The sequence below is a fragment of the Eriocheir sinensis genome, chromosome 38, assembly GCF_024679095.1.
Source record: "Eriocheir sinensis breed Jianghai 21 chromosome 38, ASM2467909v1, whole genome shotgun sequence".
NCBI classification, from domain to species: domain Eukaryota; kingdom Metazoa; phylum Arthropoda; class Malacostraca; order Decapoda; family Varunidae; genus Eriocheir; species Eriocheir sinensis.
Window position 1 is genome coordinate 1,081,704 of NC_066546.1, and position 20,013 is coordinate 1,101,716.

General features: G+C 43.6%; 1 protein-coding gene across 5 annotated transcripts in view; it reads right to left on the reverse strand.

The window, feature by feature from the left end:
* The window catches only part of LOC127008518 (uncharacterized), a 117,144-nt gene that overhangs the window by 7,317 nt on the left and 89,814 nt on the right, over positions 1 to 20,013 (reverse strand). For all 5 annotated transcript variants that reach the window (XM_050880636.1, XM_050880632.1, XM_050880633.1 and 2 more), the window contains one exon: positions 13,210 to 13,389. In XM_050880636.1, coding sequence (XP_050736593.1) covers positions 13,210 to 13,389 — 180 coding nt within the window. The remainder of the gene's footprint in view (positions 1 to 13,209; positions 13,390 to 20,013) is intronic.

Consider the following 20,013-nt stretch of genomic DNA (forward strand, 5'->3'; position numbering starts at 1 on the left):
CTACAAATAGGTAAATATACACACACACACACACACACACACACAAATGCTCGGAGGAGATAAAGGAAAGCGTGAATTCGGTGGAAAAGATGAATAAGGAGCGGAATAAGTGGGAGGAGAAGCGAAAGGATGAAAAAGTGGAAGTGGAGCAGAGAGTTAAGAGTTTGGAACAGAAAGTTGACAGTAGTGGAGAGATGGTGCAGAGTGGGAGTGTACAGAGCTTTAAGGAGATTGTGGAGGAGCAGTTGGAGGAGAGGATGGCTGAGAAGGTGGTGAAGATAATCAAAGAAAATGAGGCACTGGTAAGAGGCACGGTGGAGAAAAAGAAGAGTGTCTTTGTGTTCGGGGTCAAGGAGGAGAAGACCCCAAACAAATCTGTGAGGGAAAACAACTTGAAAGATGTAGTGAGGAAGATCGTGCAAAGGGTACAAGAAGAGGGTAGAGACCTGGTGAAAGAAAAAGATGACTGTCAAAGGATTGGCAAATACAATGGTGAAAGAGATAGACCAATTAAGATTCGATTCAAGGTACAGAGTGAAGCAGAAGAGGAACTGGGAAGGAGCTTGGAAGCTAGCGGGAGAAGAAGACACCAAAATGATGTGGCTGAGGAAAGATCTGAATGAACAAGAGAGAGACAAGTTGAATGAACTTAAAGGTGAGGTTCGTGATTTAAATGAGAAGAGATCGGAAGAAGAGAAGAAGGAGTTTTTTTGGAGAGTAATGGATATGAAAGTGAGGAAGTGGTTCATGGTGACGAGAGGAAGGAGAGAAAGAATCTAACAGGAAAGGAGGAAGGATGGAAAGTGTCTTATACGAATATCAATGGAATAATGTCATCGTGGATAGAGTTTAACGACTATTTGAGAGACAGAGAACCTGATATTGTGGGGCTGACAGAAGCTAAGTTGTGTGACCCAATTGAGGTGGTGGGGATTGGAGAAAGTGCATACAATATATGGAGGAGAGACAGAAAGAGAAAACAGGGAGGAGGTTTGATGTTGATGGTAAGGAAAGGCATTAGGGTGGAGGAGGTGATTGAGGGTGAAGGCTTGGCAGAGGTACTGAAAGTGAAAATTGTGGGTGCTGAAGGAAGAAGGAGGCAGTATGTTGTAGGGTATGTGCCACCAAGAACCAATGCATGGAAGGCCCGAGAATATGAAGAAATGATACAAGACACGGTGAGTTGCCTGGAGGGAATGTTGAGAGAGGGTGAGAGAATAATTTTAATGGGTGATTTTAATTGCATGGAGGTGGAATGGGAGGACTGGCAGAAGCAGGGAACAGAAGAATCGTGGGGAGGAAGACTCCTGCAACTGGCAATGGAACATGTACTGACTCAGTGGATTAAGGAACATACCAGATTCGGGAAAGAAGGCGAGGCATCAAGACTAGACCTGGTATTTAGCAAGGAGCCAGAAGTAATAGAAAATCTTAAAGGAGATTGTCCAATAGCAAAGAGTGACCAGGCAGTTGTGGAATTTGAAGTAAAAGATAAGAGAACGATTGACCGAAAAGAGGATCACAAAATTGGGAGAAGTAACTACTGTAAGGCAGACTTTGTTAGCATGAGAACTTTTTTTTAAATGCAAATTGGAGTGAGCTGTACAAAGCCAAGAGTACACAGGATAAGTGGGAAGAGTTTTTAAACTATACAAGGAAGCCAAAAATAGATATGTCCCGAAGGTAACCAAAAGGGATGTTGGTAAAAAGGAGTGGTTTAACAAAAGATGCGAGGCAGCTAGAAAGAGAAAGGAGGAAGCTTGGAAGGGATGGAGGAGAAGAAGAATCAACTCGTGGAATGATTTCAAACAAGCAAGGAATGAATATACAAAGATTAGAAGAGAAGAAAAACGGAAATATGAAAAAGATACAGTACCCTCTCGAGTTTCGCACTTGCTTCATTCCGAAGGTATGGCGCTAAACTTGAGGATCGCGAAACTCGGGGTATTGAAATCCACGTAAAAGCGCTTATTGGTTCCGACCCGCGGAAAATAATGACTTTTTCCGACTTTACTCCCTAAACTGTCATCACATTTTTTCGACTTTACCCCCTTGTTATCTCAAAATACATACCTTGTTAATAGGCAGAAAATGGGAAGTACGAACAGATCGTTTTGAAGCCCCAGTTGAAGGCAGCTGCCTTACAACTGGCTGGCAGTTCTGAATACACGTTTGTGATCCACGTGGTGTTGTCTGCTAAAGTAAGGGCGGTCACTCGCGATCACCGGCCATGGGACAGTTGGACAAACCTATATTTTTCTGGTGGTTTTCTATGTGTTATGAAATAATCTGCTAACTCTTTGTTAACCCCTTCCCGGCAGCAGGACAGATGTATGTAATACAAAAAAAAAAAATAATAAATAAATAAATAAATAAAAAAAAAAATAAATAAAAAAAATCTATGTATAGACGCTGTCAATTTTCATCCATACGTGTATATACAGATGCCCCATAAGTGGGCATTCCAGATTGATGTCTATATATAGACTCTGCCACAAAACTGAACAAACGTTTGAATCTATATATAGATGTTACTTAAGTTAGATTGGTTATATGTATATTGATATATTTATATGAAGGTTTAGATTTAATCACTGACAGTACATGAGTCAGGATCATCAAAATCATCCAAAAAATCAGCAACTATATCCTCAGCTACCAAAGAAGTCATTTCTTCCAGCTTAAGAGGTCTCTCTCTCCTTGACATGATAGACTATAATAATAAAAGAAACGAGAAAAAAAATGCAAAAATTCCCAGTGTTAGCTGATGTGCGCTGCATATCCGCCGCCGACAAAGCACAAGCGGTGACTGTCCTTGAGAAGCAATGTCAGTAAGTGTCAGGGGGTTTGAGATGCGTAATAACGATTTATTTTGTTAATTTTGTTAGTAGTAAGGAATTGTCTATATATAGACCATGCTACAATCTAGTGTGGGCAAATGAGAGCAAACGTCTATATATAGATGCGCCGACAAAAAGTCCCAATTTCGAAACGTCTATATATAGATCCTCCGCCGGGAAGGGGTTAAAAATCATGAAATCACTAATATCATGATTGACTTTTCAATGCCTATTGAATGTAAACCGCTGCCGCCGCCGCAAAATAGCTCGCAGAGAGGTTCAACTTGCTTACTGTTTCCTTATTTCCCTCACCGCTCACAACGATCACAAGCGGACAGACTAGAACAAAACCAGGCAAATTAACCCTTTCGCTACGGCCAGGCGAAAACGGCGCCCCGCCCCATATCCGGGCTGGCCGCGCGCGCCAAATTTCAAACATCGCTTCTAATTATAACAAGTTTTCAGCCATAATCTCAACATAATCATCATGTATTATATATAAAAACATGCAAATTTAAATGGTGCACATAAAGAAACATAAATTATTTGATAATTTTGAGATGTAAGCATAAATATACAAAGAAATTTGCGAGATTAGCATCTCTCTCTCTCTCTCTCTCTCTCTCTCTCTCTCTCTCTCTCTCTCTCACACACACACACACACACACACACACACAGAAGACTTCAGAATGGCGAGAAATGAATATGTGAAAATAAGGAAAGAAGAAGAAAAGGGATATGAGAAGGATATTGTGGAAAAATGCAAAGAACAGCCCAAGTTGTTTTACAGATTTATAAATGGGAAGACTAAACCGAAAGAAACAACAGAAAGACTGAGAGACGGGAATGTGGAAGTCAATGACCCTAAAGGTATGGCAGAGTTATTAAATAGAAAATTCCAGCAAGTCTTTACCAAAGAAACAATCTTTATTGCGCCACAAGAGAATAAAATAGAAGTTCATATGGAAGAGATTATGGTAAACAAAGAAGAGATCCATAAATTACTGGGAGAACTAGAAGAGGGAAAAGCAGTAGGACCGGATGGAGTTTCTGGGTATATTTTTAAAAAATGTAGAGATGAATTAATTGTTCCAATATACGACATCATAAGATGCTCAGTAGCAACAGGTACGGTGCCCAATGAGTGGAGAAGGGCTGAAGTGGTCCCCATATATAAAAGTGGAAGGAAAGATGAACCTTCAAACTACAGACCCATATCCCTGACAAGTGTTTTGTGCAAAATATGTGAGAAAATAATAAAGAAGCAGTGGACTAAATTTCTAGAAGAGCATAAGTTAATTACCAGCAAACAATATGGATTTCAAAAGGGCCGATCATGTGTTACAAACTTACTCAGTTTTTACTCAAGAGTGACAGACAGAACACAGGAAAGGGATGGATGGGTTAATTGTATTTATCTAGATTTGAAAAAGGCCTTCGACAAAGTTCCACATACAAGACTATTATGGAAACTGGAAAATAAAGGAGGATTGAAAGGAAATATGAAAAAATGGATGGCAAGCTACCTAATGGGAAGGAGATGAGAACTGTGGTCAAGGACATAAAATCAGAATGGAGAAATGTAGAAAGCGGAGTACCACAGGGTTCAGTATTAGCACCGATAATCTTCCTGGTATATGTAAATGACATGGCTGAAGGAGTTAATAGCTACATAAACCTGTTTGCTGACGACGCTAAATTACAAAAACATATAAGAAACAAAGAAGATTGTGAAATATTGCAAGAAGACCTATACAAAATTTGGAAATGGAGTATGGATTGGGAGATGGAATTTAATGTGAAAAAATGTCATGTTATGGAAATGGGTAAAAGTGAAACAAGACCAATCTGGATATACAAAATGGGAAATGGTGAAACATTAAAAAAAGTGCATGAAGAGAGAGACCTGGGAGTAGTGATGAGGGATGATAATCAACCAGAGAGTCATATAAATCGGATCTTTAGAGACACATATAACTTGGTGAGAAATATTGGAGTAGCATTTAACTACATGGACAAGGACATGATGAGAAGGCTAATCACTACCATGATTAGACCAAAATTAGAATATGCAGAGGTAGTGTGGTCCCCCCATAAGAAGAAGCATATAAAGAAACTAGAAAGAATACAGAGGATGGCATCAAAAATGGTCCCAGAGTTGGAGGGATTAATATACGAGGAAAGATTAAAGGAAATGAACTTAACAACACTGGAACAAAGAAGAGAAAGGGGAGACCTAATCCAAATTTATAAATTATTAAACAAAATAGATGAAGTAGATAATGAAGAACTGCTACTAACAGAAGGAAACATAAGCAGAAATACAAGAGGACACAGTAAAAAATTGAGAAAGGGGAGATGCTTGAGAGACACAAAGAAGTATAGCTTCCCGCAAAGAAATGTAGAGGTTTGGAACAGTCTGAGCGAGGATATAGTATCAGCGAGGAGTGTGCAAAGCTTTAAAGATAAGTTGGACAAATGCAGACACGGAGACGGGACCACACGAGCATAATGCCCAGGCCCTGTAAAACTACAACTTGGTAAATACATGTAGAAACGAAGGGAAGGGTCGAGGAACAGCAAGCTCAAACTTATTGACGAGGTGCCTCCCCTCTCTCTCTCTCTCTCTCTCTCTCTCTCACACACACACACACACACACACACACATACACACACACATGTAGATAAATGGTTAGAAAGGAAGGGAAGGGTCGAGGAACAGCAAGCTCAAACTTGTTGAAGAGGTGCCTCCCCTCTCTCTCTCTCTCTCTCTCTCTCTCTCTCTCACACACACACACACACACACAACGTGACACAAGGGAAGGGTCGAGGAACAGCAAGCTCTCTCTCTCTCTCTCTCTCACACACACACACACACACACAACGTGACACAAGGGAAGGGTCGAGGAACAGCAAGCTCTCTCTCTCTCTCTCACACACACACACACACACACCGTGACACACGGGAAGGGTCGAGGAACAGCAAGCTCTCTCTCTCTCTCTCTCTCACACACACACACACACACACAACGTGACACAAGGGAAGGGTCGAGGAACAGCAAGCTCTCTCTCTATCTCTCTCTCTCTCTCACACACACCCTGGAGGGAGGAGGTAGAAGGAAGGAAGGAAGGAAGAATGAAAGAGAACAGAGACAGTGGGAGGATGAAAGGGAGGCAGGGAGGGGAGGCCGCGTCCTTGAGCCGAAGGGGTGGTGAAATGAGCACTCACTACCCAGCCACTTGGCAACTCAAAGGAAGAGGAACTCGATCCACTACTCCACACATGCACATATATCATTTCTTTCTCATTATTTTTGTTATTTTCTGTTAAAATTGATTGTTACTGTCAAGTACAAATGCACGCAAGACACACACATTATTACACTATAATAACATTGAAAGTCAAATAAGACACCGTATCATATATGGAGTCTCTAGGTAGAGTCAGAACAGAATACGGAATCATTCAGGAACAACTAAAACAAAATGTAATTACGACGTCGATGTCGGCGTCATGAAGTGCCCAGTGCAATATACGGCGACGCCGACGTTGGCGTCGTCGTACAGAAAGGGTTAATACTTTTAATGCTGTGTATTCCCACAGCGCGCATGCGTGGTGGACAGCAGAATGACTAATTTCATCAGGGAGATATTTCTCGCAACACCGGCCAGTGTAGTGGACCTTCTTCTTCTTCTTTTGACCTGTAACGCTTTGTATTGCCTCTTAGGTCCTCCTTCTCCACACTTTTATACTTCACAACATGCACTTAAGGCAGCTTTTACAGTCATTTTGTTTGTTTTGATCGTTACCAATGGCGGCGGTCGCCGCTATAGTATTTCCACGTGAAACTGGCCGATCAGGTAGTGGCGGCTGCGGGGTTAGCCTAGCCCCGCACTTACCACTTACTCTCAACATCTCTCGCTTCATCTGCAGCTGCCACTACCCCATCGGCCAGTCTTATGTGAAATACTAAGTGGCGATCGCCGCCATTGGTAACGATCAAAGCAAAGTGACTGTGAAAGCGGCCCTTAGTTACTTAACAGTGCTCACTTATACACTTCACCCTGAACTCAGGTGCTTTTCTGTCCTTTTCTTTCCCTGATTTTGCTTCTCTATGCCCTTTTGCTATTTTCACTATTACTTTTCACCGTTGCTGCCATGCATTACAGGTCAAAAGAAGAAGAAGAAGAAGAAGAAAAGGAAAACAACACTGGGAGATCTACAATTTTCATAGACTTGATAAAAAGATTTTTGGACTGTGGTTCCACAGTACGGGGTGTTCTCTTATCTTGTTAATCAAATAGTAAGCAAAGCAGCTCTGCCAGTCCATTTTACGAGTCTATTGGTGGGCCATCTTCCACTGCTCCTCACTCCTCAGCCACTGCTGTCGTCTGTTTGTGTACATGCAGCCGTTCGGTACCCACGTACCCACGCTCATACTCACAATCGTTTTCCATTCATAAGGACACCCAACAACTCGCTCCTGGTTGGGCATACGGGCAACTGCGGTTGTCCATGGCCCCAAAGGTTGGACACTGTCTCTTAAGGCAGCACGCATGACGCCGACGGTAGGTAGACGTGACCCGTACATGTTAAAGCAACGTGAAACTCGTGGCGGTAATGCGCGAAAGTCGTGATGGTAAGAATTTAGGACTAAGCGCTAAACTCGAGGATCGCGAAACTCGGATAGCATGAAACTCGAGAGGGTACTGCATAATCGACAAGTGCAAAGACCAACCCAAACTATTCTATAGACATGTGAACAGCAAATTAAAGAATAGAGAAACAATCGATAAACTGAAAATGGATGGAACTACATATGAGGACCCAGCAGAGATGGCAGAAGTGATGAACAACAGCTACCATAGAGTTTTCACAAAAGAAGAGGAATTCGTACAACCACCGGGCCAGGAAAGAGGAAGGGTTATGCAGGAGATACAGTTAACGGTGCAGGAGGTCAAGGAAAGCTTGAACAAGCTGGATGTAAGAAAGGCGACAGGGCTGGATGGAGTATCAGGGTGGATCTTGAAAGAATGTAGTGAGCAACTTGCAGAGAAACTGCACTCCATAATGAGTGCCTCCCTGAGTGAAGGAAGGGTACCACAGGATTGGAAGAGAGCAAACATAGTACCAATTTTTAAGGGAGGAAAGGGAAAGAACCCATTAAATTACAGACCGGTATCACTCACTAGTGTGGTTGCGAAGATATGCGAGAGGCTGATTAAAAACAGGTGGTTGGATTTCTTAGAAAGTGAGAAAATTATCCCAGATTGCCAGTTTGGATTCAGGAAAGGGAGATCTTGTGTCACCAACTTGTGTTCGTGTAATGCGGGGAAAACTAGGAAAATCGATAACCTGTAATAACCGATGTGTGCTTGTGAATTAGGTGATGGTGCGGCTGGGCAGACATTCAGACAGACAGACAAACCAGTGACGGGTCAGCATCGCGTGGGTCTGACTCATAGTGAAGGTGCCGAGGATGGTTAAGTTAGGTTTTCTTTTACGGGGAACAACGAGGAGGAATTTTTCACCTAAGTCACGTGGGAGAGAGGAACAGCTGTCTCTGAACTCCTGAGTTAGCGGAACAGGCCAAGTATCTTTAACAACAACCACCGTTCGGTGCTAATTAGCCGGCAGCCACGCCAAAGGGGGGGAGGAGGAGTCGAGTTGGGGAAAGCGTGAGAGCTGCATATTCAGTCAAGCCTCGCCTCTCCTCCCAACAGGTATGTGTGAAGTTAATTCCAACGGACAGTGATTATTTAGTGTTACAATGTTATTATTATACCTATAACGGTTAAGTGAGTCAAGCCTCGCCTCTCCTCCCAACAGGTATGTGTGAAGTTAATTCCAACGGACAGTGATTATTTAGTGTTGCAATGTTATTATTATACCTATAACGGTTAAGTGAGTCAAGCCTCGCCTCTCCTCCCAACAGGTTCCCTACTGATTGAGTGGTTACCCCCTTGTTGTGTTAGAATGTACAGTTACCCCTTTGTTGGGGTTCCATGCCCATCCTCTGGTATTTTAGGAGCACAAATGTCTCATCCCATGATTAATTCAGTAACAGAAAAGGATACTTTTTCTTGTTAGTGTCATTTGTTTAATCCAATGCTTGTGGGGACTCATGACCACCTCCTTGGTGTCCTGAACCCCCATGACTACCGTGCCTCCATGATCAACCCTGTGAACACATATCGGTGGAAGGAAATATTTTCAGTAATAATCATGTATCATTGAACCCTGATTAGGGTAGCTGTTATTTAACAACGGATAAGTGTTTAGGCTATGGCCAGTGTATCACATCTTCATGTAATTGTAATAGTCTAAGAGATGAGTGAGCCCTTTAAGGTGATTGGAATGATGAGTTGTAATCAATATTGTAAAGTAACTCGGTAAAAGCTCGCTACCATTTCCAACAGTGATGAATTGTAAATAATATTGTTACTTAATTTCAATAAGCTCACTACCATTATATATCAACATACTGTGAATAAACCTCATAAGTTAACATTTGTGTTGTGTCACCCTAACAACTAGGAAGCACACTTCTAGTAAGTTATTAAAAACAGAGTTGAAGGCAACACAATTACTCAAGGGTGACAGATTTAATACAGGAGAGAGAAGGCTGGGGGGATGGAGTGTACCTGAATTTGAAAAGGCATTCGACAAAGTACCGCACAGAAGACTAATTTGGAAAATTAAAAATAGAGGTGAAGTGGGTGAGGGACTGATTAAATGGCTGGAGGACTTCCTAACTAACAGGGAAATGAGGACAATAATCAGGGACAAGGTTTCCAACCGGTGCCCTGTGATGAGTGGAGTCCCACAAGGTTCGGTGCTGGTGCCAATAATGTTTGCTGTTAATATAAATGATATGGTGGACGGAGTGACCAGCTATGTGAGTTTGTTTGCAGATGATCCAAAGCTATTGAGACGAGTGAATGATGTGAAGGACAGTGAGGCATTGCAGAGGGATCTGGATAAAATATGGGAGTAGAGTGGTACATGGCAGATGGAGTTCAACCTTGGGAAATGTAAAAAAAATAGTTTGGTAGGAGTGGTAGAAGATGTGAATATGATTAAAAGATGGAAAGTGAGATAATATGCAGAGGAGTGGAAGAAAAAGATTTGGGAGTGACTGTCTCAGAGAACATGTCGCCGGACAAACACATCAACAGGATAACGGGACAAACTCTGAATTTGCTGAGGAACATAAGGACGGCATTTGTGTATTTGAACGAGGAGATGATGAAGAAAATAATAGTTACAATGATAAGGCCAAGGTTGGAGTATGCAGCAGTGGTCTGGTCTCCTCACGAAAAGAAAAACATAAGAAAGCTGGAAAGAGTGCAGAGAGTGGCAACTAAGATGGTACCGGAACTTAGAGATCAGACTTATGAGGAGAGACTCAATAGCATGGGGCTCACAACCCTGGAGAGAAGAAGAGAAAGAGGAGACCTGATAGCAGTGTACAGGGTGGTGGGTGGAGTGGAGCATTTGGACAAAGAGGACCTGTGTGTGTGGAACAAGAGATAAACGAGAGGACATGGAAAGAAGTTGAGGGCGACCACATGTAGGAGAGATGTGAAAAAGTTTAGCTTCCCAAACAGAAGCATTGAGCTGTGGAATAGACTGGAGGAGGAGGTGGTTTGTGCAAGAAACATTTATGATTTTAAGGAAAAGTTGGACAAGAGCGGATATGGAGACAGGACAGCACGAGCGTAGCTCTTTTCCCGTATGTCACTACTAGGTAAATACAACTAAGTAAACACACACACACACACACAGACACACACACACACACAGACACACACACACACACAGACACACACACACACACACACACACACACACAGTGCAGTAAAGCTAACCACTACTCTCAGCACTTCCTTCACAGTCTGCTGCAAGCTATTAGAGTGGCATTTCATTTCTTGAATGGGGACATGATGAAGAAAATAATAACAACACTGATCAGACCAAGGTTAGAGTATGCAGCAATTGTTAGGTCACCACACAAAAAAAAGACATAGGAAACTTGAAAGGATTTAAAGGATTGCGACTAAGATGGTACCAGAACTATCAAGTCTGGCATACGAGACTAGATTGGAGGAACTGGGCCTACCAACGCTGGAAGAAAGGTAAGAGGGGACTTGATAGCATTGTACAGGAATACGAGTGGAATTGACGTGTTGGATAGAAATGATTTAATCGAGATGGATGGAAGGAGTCAACTAAGAGGACACAGCAAGAAATTGAGTGAGGGGACTTGTATGAAAGACATAAAGAAGTTCAGTTTTCCTCACAGGAGTGTGGATACATGAGATGAACTAAACAAACATTGTTGAAGTGGGCAGTGTCCATAAAATGAAGGAAAAGCCGGACAAATATAGATTGGGAGACATGACTGTCCGAGCTTGAGCTGAGGTCCTGTATACTACAAATAGCTTAATACACGCTGGGACGCCAAGACGTAAACATCACGCCACCCACCTGAGCCAATGGACCAGGGATTCGATGCATTTACCTATTATTTGTGGGTCAGGGCCTGAGGGATAGGGCAGTAGGGTAGGTCCTGTCTCCCAATGGGATAAGTGAACACAAAAAAATCAAAGAAGTGTCGATGGAAGTGTAAACAACTGCCACTGTGGCATCAAATCTCATCCCTCTGTCAAATTCCAACCCATCCTGAACTGTGCATGCGCAGGCTTTGCTATTTTGTCCATTTCATTTGCTGTACTGTCTTCTAATAGCCTATACTAAAGCTGACCTTTGATCTTTTGATTGTCCTTCTGTCTCCTCAGAGTTTTCTTCAGATTGAAGGTCAGGTTTATGTGATACTCTCCATTCAATAGTAGCTGAGCTATGGGGTCCATGGTAGCCTCAAATTTGGCAATTTTCTCATGAAAGCTAGCCTAGGATCAAAGGTAAGCTTAGTAAAAGCTATTGAAAAACAATGCAGAGAATGAAATGGACAAAAGAGCAAAGCCCATGCAGGTGCAGTTCAGGATGGGATGGAATTTGATGCCATATCGCGACCGGACCCACCCGAACCCGCCTGGGCAAGATGGCGCTGGGTGGGCAGGAGCAGGACACAGTCTATGAGGGGGATTCTTTTCCTGTTTTTTCGCTGGCCCAGATGCAAGCCCCGAGGAATGTGGACAACCATTTTGACGGTTTCCTGTCGGCACAGTCGTCAGTGCCGACTACTTGAGAATAATGATGGACTGTCGTGATGACAGTCTTTGTCTAATGAAGGACGTTCGTGACGATGGTCAGCTTAGAAGGGCAGGAGGAAAGGGGGAGGAACGTTACGTCACGTATTTTACACGTATTTTAAGACGACCCTTGACAAAGACATCATTTTACAGGCTGGTTTTGTGATTAACCGAAAAATGCGCTCACTACAATTTTAAGACTGAATTTTATCTGCTTGACCATTCAGACAGTCAAATACGGAACAAATGGCGTTCCGTTTTGATTAAAAACAGATCGATACATTTCACTATTGAATATGGAACAATTCCGTATTTTAAGGAACGGGTGACAACCCTAGACACAACGGAAAGTCTTGGCCCATTATAGCCTATATACCCCAGGACCCATGAAGAGTGCTAGGCGTCTACGGCCAAAATATCCTTTTAAAATTCTGGGTAGAATTTGTCAACAGTTGGCAAGGCTGCCGCCAAGACTGTTGGGAAGACCGTCAGCCAACTCCTTGGCAACTGTTGGCTAGCTGATTGGCCAACAAGTTGACAGACAGTCTGCAAGGCTGTTGTCAAGACTGTCTGCGACTGTTGGCCAATCGGTTGGCAGAGTCGTGATTGTCGTAGACATGGCGCCATTTTAAAAAAATGACTGTTGAGACTCGTCTTGAGACTTGTTGCCAGCATGTCGCAGGGCAACTAGTTGCCTAGTTGGCCGAATGTCCCAGACAGGAGACGACTGTTGGCAATCATACTAGCCACACCAAGACACCCAAAAAAAATCTTCCCCCATTCTTGAAGCGTGGGAGCCAATTTGTCAAATCCAAAAGTTGCTGGGTTGTCGTGGCCCAGGGTCAGCACAGTGTGAAGGGGCTCAAACAAGGTAAAGAAAGAGTATTGGTGCACAGACACTGCAGATGAACAGGAATGAACATTGCTCTAAATGTGATACTGCATTGCATAGTTATGTCAGAAGTCAGTGATACCATAAAAAGGGCTACAACACTCACTATAATTTATATATATTGGTCAGTGCACTTTGCAGTCATGCCTACCAACCCTTCATTCAGACTGGCAATATAGATTAATACTAAAAGCTCTCCTCTACAGGGTGGGGGTGGCAGGGGCAGGCCCAGCTGGGAGAGTATGACAGACAGACACTCACCTCCACGATGGCAGCACCAAGGGGAAGGGACAGGTCCTGTAGGGCATGCAGGAACACTCGGTAGCCAGAGATGCTCATCCTTGAGTACTTCTTGACATTGTCGACACTTTGGACGGCGAACGCCTTGCCATCCTCCAACAGCTTCTTGACGCCCTCTCTCTGCTTGCGAAGATCCCTGGCCTGTGGGGAAAGAGGTGACTGGTAGAGGGAAGAACAGTGCTGTGCTGGGAGTGTGCAGACCGACAACAACCGTTACAACTACAATTACTACCACCACTGTTACTATTATTACTGCCACAACAGTGTACCCTCGCTTTAACGAACCAATTGGAGGGAAGGGAGTGACGTTATGTTGGAAAATTCACTGTCTCATCAGCTCACTGTGTGCTGACTTTTAGTTACTAATTTAACTTTGCTGTGAGTTAAGGGTCCAATCTCATTTCTGATGGACTTTTCATGTATTTTATTACAGTAAAGGAAGCAGCTCAAGGGGAAAATTAAATGAAAACAAAGAAGCCCATTAGCATTGGTCCAATATAAGCAGCAGAGTCACCACAAGAGAGGTCAATTTGGGTGGAGGCTCTCTTGAAAGAGGTTGTCATAGGCAGGAGAAAATACAGATGAAGGAAGGCTGTTTCAGAGATTACCAGTGAAAGAGATAAAGGAGTGAAAATGCTGGTTAACTCTTGCATAAGGGATTTTGACAGTATGGGAATGAGCTAGAGTAGAAAGTCGAGTGCAGCAGGACCATGGAAGGTGTAATGTGTATATTATAATGTACATGTGTATGTATGACTGTACGTGTGGCGACACCCGGTCGGTGTCGCACAACAGGATGTTTAACAACACGTCGTGCTTTTGGCCGTGGGAAGCTGTGATGAACTGACACTAGGATCAGCAAATGATGACTTTCATCAACAGTCATCAACCGGAGCCCACACCCTTCCGGACGATCTAACAAGCAAATAAAACGAGCGAGCAACGTGAAGACAGGGGAGAAGACGAGAGAAGACAGCGGGAAGCGGGCGGGCGAGTGGTGTTCGCCGGCCCCGGGCACCTTGGTGTGGCTGGCTCTGGTGTGCGTGCGACTCGCTCATGTAAACTGTAAACCTTATGTAGTACAACTGTTAATATAGTTAAAATTACATTTTGTCTTGGTATTGCCCTGTGAGAGAGAGAACTAAAGTGAACTAAAGTGAACTTATATTGGCTACCGCTCGGCCACACATCACTTAAGTAAAGGCTATTGTGTTGTGTCAACCACTTCAATCAACTGGAGAACGCAGGCAACGGTACACCGGACCTGACGTGAGACAGCAGTTCGCGCCTTAAAGTTAAACGTAACACTTTACATTAACCACGTTAAAAATAACATTTAAAAATGACGCTTAAAAGTCGTTAACACAAATGATGTGCAGGGTGGTTACGAACTACTCCGAATTGTTATATCTCTCTCTCAAACGTAACTTCAGTGACAGTGCTTGGGGGCAGTGAACGGTATCGGACACAGCAAGCAAACGCTGACCTCAGGGCACGGCTTTTCCTGCCCCAGTGAGTCGAGTCAGCACACAGCCGCACCCGAGAGCACACCCCGCCCCGCCCCGCACCTCCACACAGCCCGCGCGCCCTGCCCCGCACCTCCACACAACCAAGTTTCTTTGGAGGTGTCTCGGCACTTGTTTCTTCCTACGACACAACTCGTCGTAGGTGCGCACTTATCTTCGCCAGGCAACTCGGACCTTTGAGGGTGACTGGTGGGCGTATATTGTCTGCCCGAGCCAAACCCTCCCCGCTACCAGACGGGGGACGGCAGACCCTGCCACCCCTGCAGCCCTGCCCTTGTCACCGGCGAGGCGAAGGACACGAGCGTGCTGAGTAGTGGGGTATCGAGTTGCTGCCTTCAAGGTTTTTAACACATTTTAGCTGACACCTCATTGGTTTCAGTAATTACACCACTTGCAACATTATTTCAGGTGCATTACTATTATTATGTTCACGTGTTAAGGCGTGTGGGGCCGTATCTAATCTATTAGATTTTTCAGCTGTTGATTTTTCTGGCGTGTGGATGTTTAATATTTTTCTTGAGTAACATTGTTACGCATTTTATGTATAATCATTCATTTTCTTTTCTCCTTTCTTTTGTGTGTTTTATTGCACAGTGGAGAAATTTTGTCTTGCTAAGCCTCACTCATTATTATTTTTCCTCTTTTATTATGCATTTTAAAAGCATCGGGGAGGAGTGAGCATATACTTAGCGGTGAATGATTATTACTTTAATTATTTTTGCAGCGATATATTTTTTTTCCTTTACCATTTTACTCCTCATTTTACTAGTAACTCTTTTTAATGGCAGAGAAACCTGACCCGAAGTTACCAGTTCTCACCGAGGACTATGAGGGGTGGGTAGAGAGAAATAACAGTGCCGTCACGGATAACGGTAACTGTCATGTAAGGAGTGTAGCAGTCTTCAAAGGGTGCTTGCTCCTCCTACGCTGCATGAGCAACCAAGAGGTATTTACTTACCTTACTAATCCCACAATGGCTTCTGCCCCTAATCACCCGCTACAGCAACAGCAGTTAGGCCTTTCGCAGGGTAGCAAGGGAGGCAGATTAGTCGGCCAGGGACTTCTTGTTTCAAAGTGAGATTGTCATGGATATTTCATTCGTGTCAAATCCGGGAGATAAAATATCTCTCAGCCGCTCGAAGGTCAATCCCGGGAACGGGGGCACGGCCCTCATAAACAGGAGCGCGTTCACTGGACGGAAGGATTATGATGCATTTCGGTCACTTTTTCTTGAAACATTTGGGGAAGATGGGCAACACAGCCTCGTAAAGGGTGTAAATTTTGCTGTGGACACTGTGCAAACGAGTGGCCTTTTTAACAGGCCAGTGGACGCCTATAGGCTATGTACTGATTTGATCTCGTGTTTTAAACAAGGAAACTGGACAGATGGAGAAACCATTTCTGTAGCTAATGCTAGATTATTACTAGAGTTCCTTGTGTACATGATTGTCCTTAAAGTTCCTCTTCGAAGGAGTGCAGTATCCCTTGACTACAGCCCCACTGGCAACCTACATGGTTTTATCAGCCAACTTTTATGGCATTTAAAGTAATTTTGGGTCCTTTTTGAAGCTTCGTTTGCCGTCGACACGTTTGTCGGGGAGGGGGGGCCTTCGCGACCCTCTGACCAAACCTTTTTGGGTGTCACCAGTGGTAATAAAAAATTCCTTGGTGTGTTCTTTTACCCGTGGTTTAGGCAGAAATAGTCAGATAAATAGGTGGTTGGAAATTTGAGCTTTATGATCTTTTTTTTTTGCACAGAATGGTGCATAGTGATCGTCTCCAAAGACTAGCGCTGGCTTGAGGTTCAGCCTGATGCTGCTTTGTGTATCTTTCCACCACACGACTATAACCTTCATCCTCGCATCTACTAATTTATGTTTGGTTCCTAAGCTTTTGCCTGCATCTTTTTCATGCGAGAAGGGGAATGCTTGTGTAATACTTTTCACTCTAACCCACTATTTTCTTTTATTGCTGAGTTGATGCAAGGCAGTCAGTCTTCTTAATTTAATTGGAGCCGTAATAACCGAGGGTGTAGACTAACATTGGGATAAGTACAATTTAACCTTGAACCTCATGTGTTTCTGCTTAAAACAGACTTTTTCTCTGCACTGACAAACTTAATGTAAGTTGAGTAGATGCTGTCCCTAACTTTTATTGTAACCAGCACATGAATATCTGTAAGCTTTGGAAGTATGCAGACAAGTCTTACTTACCCTTACTTGACATACCACTGTTACCCGTTACGGGAATTATTTTTGGCGTCACAGATGTCAGTCATCCACGTTCGTTACGATCGAAGGATAGGTGGATATTTGTCTTTTTCATTTGATGTTTATTAACCCCTAAAGGGCGGAGGGCTTATATAGCCTTTTTTCAGAAGGCGCGGCGCGTATACGCTTTGCTTTTTTTTTTTATTTATTTATTTTTTTTTTAATTTTCGATGACCATTCGTTGGCAACACTGCCAGAGATATGTTTAGGCTACTGCTTCAGAATCTTGCCCTCTCACGATGGACAGGCGTACTGACACGGATTCTGGCCGTCCGATTTCCTGCCAGACCCTGCCGAGCCCCAGCAGAGCAACACGAATGAGAAGAAGATGCTACAATGACTCCCAACCACATCACAAGACTGTGTTACATAGAGAAAGCTTAGAGTATTGACTATATAAGAATTAGAGCATGTGGGCATCCGTTTTCATTACGCACTAGTCAAGGCCCACACAAGCGAACGAAAACGGGCGGCAAGAGCCGCTAACTCCAAAATCTCCTCTCTTCAACTCAAATTTCTCCAAACCACAGCACATAGAAACGTTTTCATGCAATAATTAAAAAGAAGAAGAGTTTATGATGACTATGACGACAAAGTAATTTGTTATTGCATTGTAGTTCAGCAGAATCAAGTGTGTGAATATAGGCTATTTTCGGTGTTTGGTGCTGAGGTGCCGGTCCTGTGGATGTTGTAGATGACCACCCAGGCCGGGCCTTTAGGGGTCAATGCTGGAATTACTTTAATCAATTATGCTGGAATTATATATTTCAGTGAGATTTGTTACAACAGTGATTTCACAACTTGGTGACAGGATTTTCTTTTATTAGTACTGTAGACCTGTAAAACGGAGTATTAGGAGTTAGTGGTGCTGACTGCCGATGCTTCTAAGGTTCTCCAGACTTGTCCTTGTTATCACGGTTGTACTACATAAGGTTTACAGTTTACGTGAGCGAGTCGCACGCACACCAGAGCCAGCCACACCAAGGTGCCCGGGGCCGGCGAACACCACTCGCCCGCCCGCTGCCCGCTGTCTTCTCTCGTCTTCTCCCCCGTCTTCACGTTGCTCGCTCGTTTTATTTGCTTGTTAGATCGTCCGGAAGGGTGTGGGCTCCGGTTGATGACTGTTGATGAAAGTCATCATTTGCTGATCCTAGTGTCAGTTCATCACAGCTTCCCACGGCCAAAAGCACGACGTGTTGTTAAACATCCTGTTGAGCGACACCAACCGGGTGTCGCCACACGTACAGTCATACATACACATGTACATTATAATATACACATTACAAAGGGATGGAGGCAGGCAATTAGCAAGTTCAGAGTAGAAGATAGAGAGGCAACATGGCGGTGGAATTTAACAGACAGAACACTATCAGCAAGAGGAGGAGAGGTGAGATGAAGAGCCATTACTCTGTCCTTATGGTTCTCTGAGCCAAGTTCTTCACATTCTTCATAAATTTCTATTTGGAGCACTTCATGGTCACTTTTTCCCAGTGGGCTCTTGTGTTGCACTTCACTCCAGGGGAGGCGGTGGCCTCGTCAAGTCCGTTCCATGTTGTTATGCTTCTGTATGGAAAACTGTATTTCTTGATGTCTCTCCTAAAGTCACTCTTCTTCAATTTCTTACCATTGCCTCTTGTCACACTTCTGTCACGTTCCACTAGGTCTTCCCTGTCCAATTTCTCCAATCCCTCTTGTATCCTGTACAATTTTTTTTCTTCTTTTTTTACAACAAAGGAGGCAGCTCAAGGGCACACAAAAAAAAAGAAAACAATAATAAAAAAAGCCCACTACTCGCTGCTCCCAAAAAAGAATCTAAAGAGGTGGCCAAAAGAAACGTCAATTTCAGGAGGAGAGGTGTCCTGATACCCTCCTTTTGAAAGAGTTCAAGTCGTAGGCAGGAGGAAATACAGATGAAGGAAGATTGTTCCAGAGTTTACCAGCGTGAGGGATGAAAGAGTGAAGATGCTGGTTAACTCTTGCATAAGGGGTTTGGACAGTATAGGGATGAGCATGAGTAGAAAGTCGTGTGCAGCGGGGCCACGGGAGGGGGGGAGGCATGCAGTTAGCAAGTTCAGAAGAGCAGTCAGCGTGGAAATATCGATAGAAGATAGAGAGGCAACATCGCGGCAGAATTTAAGAGGTAGAAGACTATCAGTAGGAGGAGGAGAGCTGATGAAACGAAGAGCCTTAGACTCCACTCTGTCCAGAAGAGCTGTGTAAGTGGAGCCCCCCACACGTGAGATGCATACTCCATACGAGGGCGAACAAGGCCCCTGTATATGGATAGCAACTGCGCGGGGGAGAAGAACTGGCGGAGACAATACAGAACGCCCAACCTCGAGGAAGCTGATTTAGCGAGAGAGGAGATATGAAGTTTCCAGTTGAGATTTTGAGTTAAGGATAGACCGAGGATGTTTAGTGTCGAAGACGGTGACAGCTGAGTGTTGTCGAAGAATAGGAGATAGGTGTTTGGAAGATTGTGTCGAGTTGATAGGTGGAGAAATTGAGTTTTTGAGGCATTGAAGGACACAAGGTTCCTTCTGCCCCAATCGGAAATGATAGCAAGGTCTGAGGTTAAGCGTTCTGCAGCCTCCAGTCTGGAGTTGTGTACTTCTTGTTGAGGTCCCCTCTCTCTCTTCTGCTCTCCAGTGTTGTTAGTCCCAATTTCTCCAGTCTTTCTTCATAAGTATGTTCTCTCAGAGTTTCCGGTAATTTAGTCGCTGCTCTTTGTATTCTTTCCAACTTTCTAATTTCTTTCTTCAATCTAGGTGACCACACTAATGCTGCATATTCCAGTCTTGGACGTATCATTGATGTTATTAGTTTCTTCACCATTTCTTCATCTAAATATGTAAATGCTGCTTTTATGTTTCAAAGAAGATTGTATGTTTCCCCAGTTATCCAGTCTATATGTTTTCCAAAGGATAACCTGTCTGTTATGATCACTCCCAGATCTTTTGCTTCAGTTT